This window comes from Pipistrellus hanaki, assembly GCF_964339955.1.
Source record: "Pipistrellus hanaki genome assembly, chromosome: 1".
Lineage (NCBI taxonomy): Eukaryota > Metazoa > Chordata > Mammalia > Chiroptera > Vespertilionidae > Pipistrellus > Pipistrellus hanaki.
In genome coordinates, this window is record NC_140503.1 from 182,824,468 (window position 1) to 182,838,748 (window position 14,281).

The 14,281-nt window shown below is 40.3% G+C and overlaps 1 protein-coding gene across 11 annotated transcripts in view; it reads left to right on the forward strand.

The window, feature by feature from the left end:
- Positions 1-10,650, forward strand: part of FRYL (FRY like transcription coactivator) — a 257,817-nt gene extending 247,167 nt beyond the window's left edge. For 9 of the 11 annotated variants that reach the window (XM_084899627.1, XM_084899633.1, XM_084899629.1 and 6 more), the window contains 5 exons: positions 2,008-2,073; positions 5,084-5,101; positions 5,848-5,958; positions 7,521-7,711; positions 8,477-10,650. In XM_084899627.1, the coding sequence (XP_084755753.1) occupies positions 2,008-2,073; positions 5,084-5,101; positions 5,848-5,958; positions 7,521-7,711; positions 8,477-8,735 (645 nt within the window). In that variant the 3' untranslated portion in view covers positions 8,736-10,650. The remainder of the gene's footprint in view (positions 1-2,007; positions 2,074-5,083; positions 5,102-5,847; positions 5,959-7,520; positions 7,712-8,476) is intronic. The other 2 variants (XM_084899628.1, XM_084899632.1) reach the window with 1 other exon arrangement.
- Positions 10,651-14,281: the final 3,631 nt, after the last annotated feature.

Consider the following 14,281-nt stretch of genomic DNA (forward strand, 5'->3'; position numbering starts at 1 on the left):
TATAGACGTCCGTGGAGGACGGGCCTTACACTAGCTCCTCCATCATGCCCAGAAGCCAGACCTCTCAAGTTAAGTTTTAACCTTCACTTGAGTAAAGAAAACACTGTGACAGGAAGACTGATTAGATGTGAACTCGTGCAGTAATCACCAACCAGTGGACCACTGTTAGTCCGTGAGGTCCAAAAGGTTGGCAACCTCTGAACTAGAGGGTATTCTGTACACAGGCGATCTACTGTGTCCTGTGCCCTCTGCCTGGAAAGGCGTGGACCTGTACCTTTCAGGGCAGTATTCAGCCCATGGGACTATAGGGTTGGGGCTTGTCTTTTAACAGAATAAAATCAAAAGTAATTGTGTTCAATAATGCCCCCAAATGCCCTCTCACTGGCCATACAGTATAAAAAATATCCAGGAAGGCCCTAATCGGTTTGGCTCAGTGGAGAGAGCACCAGCCTGTGGACTGAAGGATCCGGATTCGATTCCAGGCTGCGGGCTCGCTCCCCAGTAGGGGGCGTGCAGGAGGCAGCTGGTCAGTGATTCTCTCTCATTGTTGATTATCTCTGTCCCTCTCCCTTCCTCTCTGAAATCAATTTTTAAAAAATATTAAGAATAGTCTATTGAATAATCTATTGAAATTTTTCCAAATGTATTGGTTTACCTGGACAAATCGGACTGGATTAGTGATGATGCTTAAGAGTGTAAGCTTTTAACATCTTGTGTGGATAGAGAGTCATGTACACTCACAACTGAATTTTGCTGAGATGAGGAAATCTCCCGGATGCTTTGACAGTGGCTGCCAGCCGCTGTGTCTCACTAGGAAAGCTTGACATGAGATGTCAAAAACACGGCCTGAGGCCGGTGCAGTCTGAGGGACCGGGATAGAAGGGGACAGGAGGTCAGAGATTGTTTTGAAATAACTAAGATGTCTCATTGCAATTCTTTGCATGTAGAAATGTTAAGCTACATTTGAGAATTTTAAATGCCTAGTACTGAAATGTTTTCAAAGGGCAGACATAACATGACTGGTAATTTCCCCCAAAATCCTAGTGAAAAATGTCCCTATGATTTCTTATTCATGACTTTTATTTTTATTATAAATTCACCAAATTAAAAAACAAAAAAACTAAGATTTTAAAAACAAATATTAATACTATGGACCTGTCAAAACCTAGAAGCCTAACTTAAAGGCATTTAGTGATCTTTGCTATTAAACCTCATGGGATTTTATTTTTATTTGACCTTAAATAAATAGCCAACCTTAGGAATGACATTTGGCTCCTATACCCAATATTCTTTGGGAATAACTTGTTTGTCCAAAAGAGGGAGAAAAAAAGATAAGATTTAAAATGGGTTTTGTTTTCTGTTTCACTAAAACTTGACACCAGCAGCCTTCTGAGAGTTACACTTCCGGTCAGCAAAAGGACCTGGTTAATTCTAGGTTGTCCTTATTAATTGGCCGAAGGGGAATCAGATCTCATCTCCCACCTTACGTGAGACAAGGGCCAGGCAATGACTGTGAAGACTTCTCTGCGCTGAAGCAGAGCTCCAGTGAGAGGGGCCCCGAAGAGAGGGCCACATTTGCATTTCCATTGATAAGCACTCAGAAGTGTGTGCATCTGGCCAAACCGGTTTGGCCCTGTGGATAGAGCGTTGGCCTGTGGACTGAAAGGTCCCAGGTTGGATTCCATTCAAGGGCATGTACCTTGGTTGTGGGCACACTCCCAGTAGGGAGTGTGCAGGAGGCAGCTGATCATTGATTCTCTCTCATCAATGTTTCTAGCTCTCTATCCCTCTCTCTTCCTCTCTGTAAAAAAATCAATAAAATATATATTTTAATTTTTAAAAAAGTGTGTGCATCTGGGGGTTACACTGACTGTGTCTTCCGGGATTGTTGTGTATACACAGGGAGACTATCAACTTTTAAGTTTGTTGTTTAATACAGCAGGCTGTTATATTACCAAGCCATTGTACAAATACTACACTAAAATTCACTGTCACTTCTTTCTTTAGTGGTTAGACAATTGCAAGAGGACATTTGGCGCCAAAGACATTTATAGGATCAACACAGACGCACAGGTAAGTTTCCTGTTCTCCATTGTGCTGTCTGTATTTCTGTTCCGGGTAAAACTATGTGCATGCTCATATGTCCCTATGTGATATTCCTAGAAAAAAAGAATACGTGTAACATTTTTCATTTTTGCTATCAGAGCAATCTTTGTAAAAGATTCAATGAAATACTGGCTTAGTAATGAAAAAGTTCACTTCAATAAAAATGAATGACCTGCTTGTGACGGAAGCTTAATAACATTCCGTAGACAGGCTTGATGGCTATCTGGACAGTCCGAGTCCAGTTAGCTGTACCTGCCTCTTTGAAGACATTTCTGTTCTTCGTTGGTATTCTGCAGATAAATGGTCTAGTCAGGAATGCAAACCCCAAAATAAGGTTATATACATTCATATTAGCCTTTCTAAACATGAAATTCTGACTGGATAAACTGAAATAATATTTTCTTATAGAAAAGTATACATATATAAAACAGCATATTGAGGATGAATTAAGCCTTACAAATTAGTCTTACTAGTAAGAGTACAATTTCATACAAGGAAGATACATTTATTCCTCAATGACCTTTGCATTCGACATCAGAATTCTAATCTTTTATTAAAATAAGAGATTAGAATTATTAGACACCAGCTATATTGTTATAGAGTTGTAGTCTCTGTAAAAGTTATTGTACCATTATTAAGAAAATGTGAAGTTTTTAAAAAACTGAAATGCTGAGAAAATAATGGCACACTCTTAATACACGTGAACTATTTGTCAGGCACTGTATTAAGTATTTCACATTCATTATCTCTAGCCTAACAACGCTGTCTAGTAGATGCTATAATTATAGCATTCCCCATTTTGCAGATGAGAGAATTGAGGCTCAGAGAAGCTAAAATCAGTAAGCCCTAACCAGTTTGGCTCAGTGGCTAGAGTGTCGGCCTGTGGACTGAAGGGTCCCGGGTTTGATTCCAGTCCAGTCAAGGGCATGTGCATTGGTTGCAGGCCCATCCCCAGTGGGGGGTGTGCAGGAGGCAGCTGGTCGATGTTTCTTTCTCATCGATGTTTCTGGCTCTCTATCCCTCTCCCTTCCTCTTTGTAAAAAAATCAATAAAATATATTTTAAAATAAAATAAAATCAGTAAGTAAATAAGTAAAATTAAAATTCCAACCTAGGCAGTCCTGCACTGTTACCAAGAAATTGTCAAGCCTTAATTGGTTTGACTCAGTGGATAGGATGTCGGCCTGCAGGTCCCAGGTTCAATTCCAGTCAAGGGCATGTACCTTGGTTGCAGGCACATCCCCAGAGGGAGGTGAGCAGGAAGCAGACGATCAATGTATCTAACTCTCTATCCCTCTTCCTCTCTGTAAAAAATCAATAAAATATATATTTTTAAAGAAATTGTCAAACCATGTATGTAAAATAATGAATTAACCATGGATTAGAGTTAGATCCTTTGGTTCTAGTTCTAACTTTGCCACTACTGCATGGCTTAAGCAAGTAATATACTCTTTTTTTCCTATATAAATTAGGTGTTTAGACTAAGTGATTTCTTATATCCCTTCTACCTTGAAGAAAATGAGGTCCATCTCCCAAAATCTCCGTCAGTTAATCTTGCTTCAAAGTTTTCTGCTAAATGATAACTGTACATTTAAGATTTCATTTACATCTCTCTCATATTCAGCTCTTGAGAGTGGGGACTTTTTTACACATTGTCTGTTAAGTGTCCCCCTGTACCAGTGTGGTCTTTTGCTTAATAAGCAACCTATAGATGGTTATTTAAAAATAAAAGAGAATGTATATGCAAATTTCATTGTACTTAAAAGGAAATAATTAAAAATATACAGTGTTAGCATGTTTAGTACAGCTTATAGTAATTCCTAGCTATAGAATCCATTACGATGGTGTCATTTCCTGCAGTTTAAACATTATCAGTGATTTCTTCCCCATTACATCCCACAGTAGAGGCTAAGGATAGATGCACATAGAGTTAGCTCTGTTCTATTTATGCTAAGAGAAGAGGGAAAAGGTATTTAAAATTCAAATCATTATTAGGTTCCATATAAAACCTTAGGAATTTAGATATGCTAATAAGTTTGACATTGGATTGTGCTCAGCTAACGTTCACAGGATGGCTGCCTGAGTAACGTCTGGTAAGCAGTCGGGAGCTAAAAGTTCACCTTTGCTTAGCAAATCCTTTCTAAATTGAAAGGAATAAATGTTATATAAGTAGTTCTTCTGAGGAAAACTACTTAGAAAAGCAAGCTTCAAAGGGGACTTTTAGAAGCAGTTCTTACATTACTGCAATTGCCGTTTTAAATAGGAATCCTTTTTCTCCGTGAATGAGTAGGTCTGAGTTGCTGTAGATGTTTTAATGTGATAGTTTTTAAATATGTATTTCACATACGTTATCTTCTGAAGTTCACTAAATTATATTGGAATGCAATTCAAAACACACATCTGCTTTCGCTATTTTACCTTCTGACTCGGCACCGATTCTGGCACCGTAGGACCTAATTAGACAGTGAGAGGTAGGAAGCCTAGAATGAGCCACACCCAAGATAACCTTCTCTTGGGTGAGTATTATATAAGATTATAAGCCACCTCTTTTCTGAGAACAGTAATCTGCTTATTTCCTAATGAGAAATTTTCTCCTTTACTAAGAAAATTTTATGACCCTTGGCATTTGTTTTTTTTGAAAGCTGTAAAGATTTAGATAAACACCACTTATAACAGCCAGATTTCTCAAGATCACATTAGTTCGATTTTCTTCATAACTGTGACACAGAAATAAACTGTAGCCTAAATATAATTTTTTATTTGGCAAAGCGTTAAAAAAAAAAAACACCCTGGATTGCTGCAGTAAATGTCTAAAGAGTTTTATTCTGGAAATGGCACCATAAATTTTTCTTTGGGGTGTAATGAAATGCTCTTCAGTTTGCCTGGGACATCTGTGGCCCTAGTTAAAATGATCTTACACTAATTCTTGGTCTTTCTCTTCCTTTGTATTTTTGTGACCTGATCACCTTCTTGCTTAGCAAATGGAAATTCTAGCAGTAAGTGACTGTCTTAATTTACAGACTGTTTATCCATGTCAGACAAATTGGTTCTCATTTGCCATTTGTCCATCTGTGACCCAGCAGTGTTTTGTCGTGGACTGCTACTTTGAAAGTAGTGTTTGCTTCAGGTTTGCGTAGTCCTAATCTATGAAATGTGGTCCAATAAAAATGTGATTTTATAATCAGTATGTACAACTAGCACTTGCCTTCTCATACATTTACAACTAACATCTCCTTTTAAATTCCTTCATTTTGAAAATCAAAGTGCAAATGTTAATTTCATTGTCTCATTTCAATGAGATTACAATGTGGTTTTTTTTAGAAAAAGAATTCATTTTTAGCTAAGCGTTTATCCAGTTTTACTCCGCTTTAACAAGCACTTATTGCTAAATATCGTGAGATATATGTAACTTGATGCGGCAAAAGCATATGCATTTGAATTATGAATTTAAAGTTTTAAGTAACAGTGAATCCTTTTTAAAGCATCCTATATATTGTCTGCTTTAAAATTCTAATGTGAAAATGTGCTTGACACTAAAAATGAATTATGTAACCAACAATACCTTTAATCAGTCTTCAAAGCATCTTTCATCAGCTTCATACTGTATTAACTTGCTTACTGCGGAAAAATAAGTGCCAGGACAATTTTTTAACAGCTGTTTTACAAATTTATTGGAAATATGTCGTCTAGTCATATATGGAAAGTCACACCTAAATTGTAATGCAATGTTATTTATTTCCAGGAGCTGGAGCTCTGCCGAAGGTTATACAAACTGCATTTTCAGTTACTACTTCTGTTCCAAGCCTACTGTAAACTTATCAACCAAGTAAATGCAATAAAAAATGAAGCAGAGGTAAATATTTAATTGTACTTGGCATCAATTAACTGATTCTAGAAAGTTAAAATGTACACAGGCATATACATATACATGCACACACACACACACACACACACACACACACACACACATATATATATCTTGTTGGAGAGCTTAAGTCCAAAGTCACACATAGTGTGACTTATCAGAATTGTTTTTTGAAATGATATGCTATTTCCGGACCTATTAGTAAATGAGGCAGTAGATACCCAGCAGTCTTAAAAGGTTCATGACCTTAAAGGTCACAGTAGCAGCAATAGATCATCTGTAATCTAAAGTCTAGAAAAGCACATCAATCCCATAAAGACATATTATGAAACCCCCTAACACTGTCCTGGTATTATTTTGTAGTCTAGTAATGCACACAAGAACAAGCATGTAATGAATAGATTCAGAGGTAGTGATTTTAGTCTTTGTTTCCCCCATTTTCAACCACTGATACTAAACCATCACTGGGGAAATGATTTAATATTTTTAAATGGTTAAATGTAAAAGGATATACACACACATACTGGTTTATATAAAATACATTGGGCTACCCAGCCAGTGTGGCTCAGTGGTTGAGCACTGACCAATGAACAAGGAGATTGTGGTTCGATGCCTGGTCAGGGCACATGCCTGGGTTGCAGGCTCGATCCCTGGTAGGGGTTGTGCAGAAGACAGCTGATCACTGATTCTGTCTCATCATTGATGTTTCCATCTCTCTCTCCCTTCCTCTCTGAAATAAAACTATATTTAAAAATAAAATACACTGGGTAAATAACCTTTTAAAATACAAAGACTTTACTATCAAAAAAAAAAAATGTTCATGATCCTCTTAACAGTAAATGTAATTTTACTATCCAAAAGGAAGTATAGATCACGTTAAAACCAATATAAACATTAGTTACAACTTGCTTTACTTATTATAATGTAACATTTATTACACTTATTGCAACCTATTTTTTTTTAAATTTTTTATTGATTTTAGAGAGGAGGGGGGTTGGGGAGAGAAAGACATTGATTTTTTTGTTCCACTCATTTATGCACTCATTGGTTGCTTCTCGTATGCGCCCTGACCAGGATGGAACCTGAAACCTTGGCATAGCGCTAACCAACTGAGCTACCTGCTAGGGCCAACCTGTTATTTTATCCAGAGTATATAAAAGACTCCTTGGGTGGCTAAAATTACTTATCAGCGGAGAACTTAACTGTCCTTGTGTATTAGGTTTAACATTTGAACATCTTTTTTTTTTTTTTAATATATTTTATTGATTTTTTTACAAAGGGGAAGGGAGAGAGATAGAGAGCTAGAAACGTCGATGAGAGAGAAACATCAACCAGCTGCCTCTTGCACACCCCCTACTGGGGATGTGCCCGCAACCAATGTACATGCCCTTGACCGGAATCGAACCTGGGACCTTTCAGTCCGCAGACCAACGCTCTACCACTGAGCCAAACCGGTTTCGGCACATTTGAACATCTTTATCACAGCCAATCAAATGCTCGTTTTGTTGATGACTATACAACAGGTCCCTTGAAGGTGCGTTTGCTTTTAGGTCATCAACATGTCCGAGGAGCTGGCCCAGCTGGAGGGCATCCTCAGAGAAGCCGAGTCCGCCGCTGAGAGCGAAGAAACCGACGTTTCCAAAGCCGCACAGACCACCATAGAAACTGCCATTCACTCCCTGATTGAAACTTTGAAAAACAAGGAATTCATATCGGCTGTAGCACAAGTCAAAGCCTTCAGGTAAAATGTGAACGGGTTTTAAGGATATGCCTTTTTACCAGCGGTTTTCGACCTTTCACATCTCATGGCACACAAATGGCTAAAATTCTGGGGCACACCAAAAAATACATTTTTTGCTGATCTGATTTTAAAAATTGTATAATTTTGATTCATTTACACAAAGTGGCTACTTTTATTAGCTGTTGTCTTTTTTTTTTTTTTTTTTTTTTTTTTTTAATTTGACAATCTAAGGGAAAAGAGGTCAGGCCCCCTCTGTAGTCGGCAAACTGTGGCTCGCAAACCACTTGCCGCTCTTCCACAAAATACCACGGCCTGGGCAAGTCTATTTTGAAGAAGTGGCGTTAGAAGAAGTTTAAAACAGTTGGCTCTCAAAAGAAATTTCAGTTGTTTGTTGTACTGTTGATATTTGGCTCTGTTGACTAATGAGTTTGCCGACCACTGCCCTAACTAGTCAGGTATTGCACATTTTAAAAACTCACGTGGCACACCAGTTGAAAATCACCGCTTTATTAGACTGGGGGTTTACAGTGATTGGGTTTTGCTTTTCATTTTGATAATTCCATAGCAGATCTTTGTGAAAGGCAAACCTGATTTTGTTCACTCTCAGTGACAAATTCAGCAATCTTTTTGCTCAAATATTACAACGTGCCCAGTGATGCACAGTGAAATGTTGTCATCTTGGGTGTTAACTTAAAATGTAGTTATTAACCTTAATGGCGGGTGGGGTCTCAGAACTTAAAAGCACTGACTGTGTGTGACTTTCAGGTCTCTCTGGCCCAACGACATCTTCGGCAGCTGCGAGGAGGACCCGGTGCAGACGCTGTTACACATCTATTTCCATCACCAGACGCTGGGCCAGACAGGAAGCTTTGCCGTCATAGGCTCTGACCTGGACATGTCAGAAGCCAACTACAAACTGATGGAACTCAATCTAGAAATCAGAGAGTCTCTACGCATGGTGCAATCCTACCAGCTACTAGCACAGGCCAAACCAATCGGGAACTTGGTGAGCACTGGATTCTGAGACCCTTCATGGATTTAGGAAAGAAAACTAAACTGAAGATTATTACGGATATTAACAAGCACCTTTTATGAACCCTTGCAATCCATTGATAACTTTTTCTGGCAGCAACCACAACCACAGTGTACCTGATGTCAAACTCAAAGACGAAGGGGGAAAACAAAAACAAAAAAACTAATTGTTTAATAACAGCTGCCAGTGCCTCCCACAATGACTACAAAGAAGGGATTTTTTTTTTAAATTATTGAACCTATGTGAACGGGAAAGGGCTAAAAGTGATGCATACAAGTACATACATGGCTCCCCGGAGAAACCGATTGTCAGAACGTTTGCAATAACGGCCTCTCGTCCGGAGACATGGGAAAGCAGGTGAAATGAGGCTGGATCGTTTTAGCTGAAGGCCTGCTACGCTGCTTGGGTTCCTAGTGGTCACAAGCATAACCTACAACTGATGCTTCGTTATCTACATGAAGAACATCCCGTCGGATAGATACACACAGAAACTTATTTGCAAAAACCATTGACTTTTCAACACGTGGGATCAGGGTGTGGGTGTTTTGTTTTTTAGTCTGTATAAGGAATTGTGTGTGTGTGTGTGAGAGAGAGAGAGAGAGAGAGAGAGAGAAGAGATGGGGTGTGTGAATACGTGATAGTCATATTTTCAAGGTATGGGTGTTTGGTGATACCATCTCAGAGCATGCCTGAAAGAGCACTGCAAGATTATTTTTGAAGAAATTTTATTTTATTAGATCTAACTCTTCATAGTGTGTAAATGTTAGAACATTTTAATAATATTTTAAAGCTGGGCCCTCCCGGTATTTCAAAAAAAAAAAAAAAAAAGAAATAATATATCTGTTAACGTTATTGGAATGCTGCTCAGTTCTCTGATCAGTGCTTATGTTAATGATTGTTGATAACTAACCAAAGTAGATGCCTGCAGAGACTTTAAAATGTAAAATAAAGATGTATGCTGCCCGTCAGCTATTCTCATTAGAAAAGTTAACTTATTTTACTCCATAATTATAGAAACTGTATAGATTTAAAAAAAAAAAACAAAAAACCACAGTATTTTTCTTGTACATTTGTGCAATGCACTGTTATACAAGAATAGGTGTACACAGCTAAAGAAAAACAAATTGTGGTCATTGATGATAGAGACTATATGACTGGCGGGCTCTGACGTCTGCAGAATTCAAGAAGAGAGATGCAAATGCATTTTTTATATGTTTATTCGGGACTCAGCTGTTTCTCACCCGAAAGGAACCTGGGGCCTAGGGGGGGAATGAGAGGAAGCCCGAAGGCCGACTACCAAAACACGCAATATACTCAGCCACTGTCTAAGCCTGTAGCATAACACGAACTGGATTCTCTGTCCTTTTTTAAAAAAAATAGCGTTTTGTAAAAGAAATGAATGTAGTCCCACAATTCCTCTGGTTTGAAAGGAACACCCTGTATTTTTTATATGCATCTCTTATCCACTGTGACTTTTCTTTTTAAACTGGGCTCTGGGCTTCCAGAGTTTAGAATGTAGGAACGAACTGCTTTAGCTTTGCCTTCTCTTGGGGGTGTGGGCGCTGCCAGAAATGTAATTATGCTCAAGTGCATTAACTGAAGGCACGGTGCCCCCTGTTGGACTGCTGACTATAGTTACGTTACCTGAAAAACTCCCTCACTGGTCACGGCACATCCATAATCACTGTATTTTTTTGACCCTGATAAAAAAGAAACAATTATTTTGATGGTGTCCTGGTACTGTAAATGGTCTCCTTTAAATTATTTAGTAACACTTGGGTGTGTGGGGCAGGGAAGAGAGGGCTGGTGTCCAGAGAGACACCCCGTTTTACATCCTATCTTACCATCCCCTATTTTTCCTCACCTCCCTTCTATCCTTTTTGTTAAAATAAAAGGCATTGTAGTTGTTGGTTTGTGTTGTATTTTAAGAAAAGACGAATGATTTTTAGTGTGCATCCTTTAGAAACTTTACAAACTATCTTCATCATTCAATATAATTTTCCGTAAAAGGGGGAGAACAAAATTAGTTGATGACCTGCCATGCCGATTCGAGCATGTGGTTAGAGCATCAGTCCTCAGAATGAAGGGTTGCGGGTTTGATTCCAGTCAAGGGCACGTACCTCAGTTGCAGGCTTGCTCCCTGCCTCCCATATGTCCCCCTCCCTCCCACTGTCTAAAAATCAATGGGGAAAATGTCCTCAGATGAGGATTAACAACAAAAATTAGTTGATGACCCAAATCAAACCTTTCAAACGGTTGAAATTTGCTTTCCTGTTTATATGTAACTACGCCTTATATGTAATTACTTGAGATAACGTAATGAAAATTAACACTCCTGCACAAAGCAGGATGCAAATGTACAATCATCAGGATTGTCCTTTTGCCCAAGTGCTTTCCTCAAACCAGTGCTTCTTTGCCCCTGATCCTCTAAATCCAAACTATGCACTTATTGACAAAATACATCAAAGGTTTAACTTAGTAAACACCTTAATCATTTTCAAAATAGTTTATAAAGTAACACCAACAGAAGCTATCTGGATGTCCCCTCACACTGCTTCTAAAATAGAAGGCCGGGGGTGTTTGTGCGACGCAGAAAGTATTTCCTGCTGTAGGTGACATAAAATAGCCCGTTTGTTTACAACCTAAAATTTAAAAAACAGCTCGGCATCTCTTGGAACAGACTCACCGGGTCTCCCTGCTTCGGGTCTGTGAAAACTGCTCAGACACCACACCAGCATCACCTCAATGGGAGAAGAGAAGACCCCAGAATCAATATAATTATAATTGTGTTTTATGACTTTAATTTTTTTTTTCCAAAGTAATACACTGTTGCTTTAGCCAATGTAGGAAATGTGAAGAAAATTATAATCAATTTCTTGACACCTCCAGATCACAGTAATCTGGAGTATTTCCTTCTAGTCTCTCAATCTGGCTCAAAAAATTCACATTTATAAATTTCTAATAAATTTCAATATCACCTTTTCATTGCTGGAATGTTATTACTGTAACTCTTTAAAAAAAAATTTATTTCAGAAAGAAAGGGAGAGAAGCATCATTGATTGGCTGCCTCCTGCACGCCCCCTACTGGGGATCGAGCCTGCAATCCCAGCATGTGCCCTGATGGAATCGAACCATGACCTCCTAGTTCACACACTGACATTCAATCACTGAATCACATCAGCCTGGCATCACTGTAACTCATGAAAATGACGTTTTGTGCCACTTGATTCAATGTCTGAATCCCCACTAAGTGAAACACAGTTTGATCCTTGCTTTCCTCAACTGTAAAATAGGGTTAGCTGTTCTGTTAGGAAAATGTAACTACCCATGTTGCTCTCAGGACCCAAAGCAGGTATCTTTCTTCCCTCATTCATTGAGCACGTGCTTGAGCGCCTGCTGTACACTGCATGCATGCCGGATGAGTCAAATGAGTTCCCTATTCCCACCCTCAAATCAGTCACAGGCATCAGAATGAAGCAGCACCTTCAACACCACCGAGGGGGGTTCTTGTCACTCATTCCTCTTTAACACCTCCCCCCGCCCATCATTTTATCTGCTCTTTGCAGGCCGCCTTACTGATGTATAGACATGCCTTATACCAGTGTTTCCCAACTTTCTCTCATGATGAGAATCACCTGGTGGAGTTGTTAAAACACAGATTCCTGAATCCCAACTAAGAAGTGCTAAACTAGCATTTTTGGGAACATATAGGTAAAATTGTATACTTAACTAGTGCTCTAAGACAGATGTTATATACAGAGCACTAAGTTAGGTATGCAATTTTACCTATATGTTCTCAAAAATGCTAGTTTAGCACTTCTTAGTTGGGATTCAGGAATCTGTTTTAACAACTCCACCAGGTGATTCTCATCATGAGAGAAGTTTGGGAAACACTGCCTTATACAGCCAGAGTGATTATTTCTTTTTAAAGGTGAATCTGTCACTGTCCCTCCACAGCTTTAAAACCTTTCAGTAGATTCTCACCGAAGACAAGTACCTGAGCAAAGTCAAAAAAGCGTTCCCAGCCTGGGCCTGCCAGCCTCTCCGACGGTCACGCCTGTTCCCGTCCACTGTCTTCCGCCACAGGCACCTGGTTTCCCCCGCACTGGGCACATGTGAGCTTAATCTGGGAGGTTTGTTCTTCCTGCCTTTACTCAATTCAGCTCCTCCAAACTTCAGCCGAAGTGTCATTTTCAAAGCAAGCCCTCCCTGACCTGTCTAAGTATTACCATGGCAGAACTTCTATTTCACTTTTTTTTTTTAATGCAAAAATGAATGGCCCCCTACCCCTCCATTAGGAACACCGTAAGGGCAGAGGCCTCACCCATGTTTTCCCAGCTTTGCAAGCTTTTCTCACTTCAATTCCATAAGCGACACCTGGGGCACTTGTTAAGTGCTGCTTTAGCGATTCCGAGGGGCAGAAGCCTGGGGCTCTGCATTTTCACCGAGGGGCAGAAGCCTGGGGCTCTGCATTTTCATGAGCTGCCTTCCTAAGTCCACACGGAGGCAGAGGGCCTGTCCCATCGCTCTGAGGGCTCTAAAGACCTCAAACTCGTTTTAGGTTTTTATTCCTTGTCTGTCCACACACAAGCACCCCAGATGTCAACAGGCTTGCTTTTAGGGCACCTCTAAGGGAGTGAGGGTTCACGTTGGAAAATTGGAAAGAGGCACAATGAGCACCTGGTTCCTATCCTTGGCATCTGTAACCTGGAAGTCAATAGGCCTCAATTCCTTTGTGATTACAATCCCCCGCCACGAACTGCAGTGCCGCCCCCGCCCCAGAGCTCTTTAGCGGGGCCTCCTCGGGGCCTCGTCTTTTCCTGGGACTGACGTGCAGTTAGGAGAGATCCCTCAGGTTAGAGGTGGCGAAACACCTTTCCAGTCACAGAGCAGCACGTCAATAAAGACAAAGGCTAACGCTGTCTGTCAGCTCACTCGGAGAAATCGTTAACACTTAGGAGGCCTCATGACAAACCTGAAGTCCACTTAATGAGTTTATTAACATCCTGAGCTCCTTCAGCAGCCCTGTTCCGAGCCCCTGCCGTGAGGCTGGTGAAGAAGGACGCAGTTTTGTTCACAGCAGGCCTCTCTCCCCCCGACTACCCCGGAGCTTGTTACCCACTGGAGGTCGCCAGGAGGCACTGAAGCTCCTAGCCAGCCACTCAGGGTTAGCCCCGATGGCCCCTACATCAGGTGGCTCTGCCTCCACCTCCTTCGGAAGCATGCTTATCCCATGGCTAGTTGGCTTCTCTCTATTCACATCTTGCTTAGAAGCTTCAGCCCTACCCACACACATAAGCAGTAAATCTCATATGTATGAGCCCCTCATAGGTTTCCCCAGTGATGAATATGCCTCAGAGCCTGGCTGCTCCGTAGGCAATTATAATAAAAGTGTAATATGCTAATTAGACCGGATGGCCGAACGACTGACCTTCCAGACCAAGCCAGGGCTGCCAGGGCCAAGCCCCTTGCACGGATTTTGTGCATCAGGCCTCTAGTGAACAAATAATACACATGACAGGCCCAGACGGTTAGCA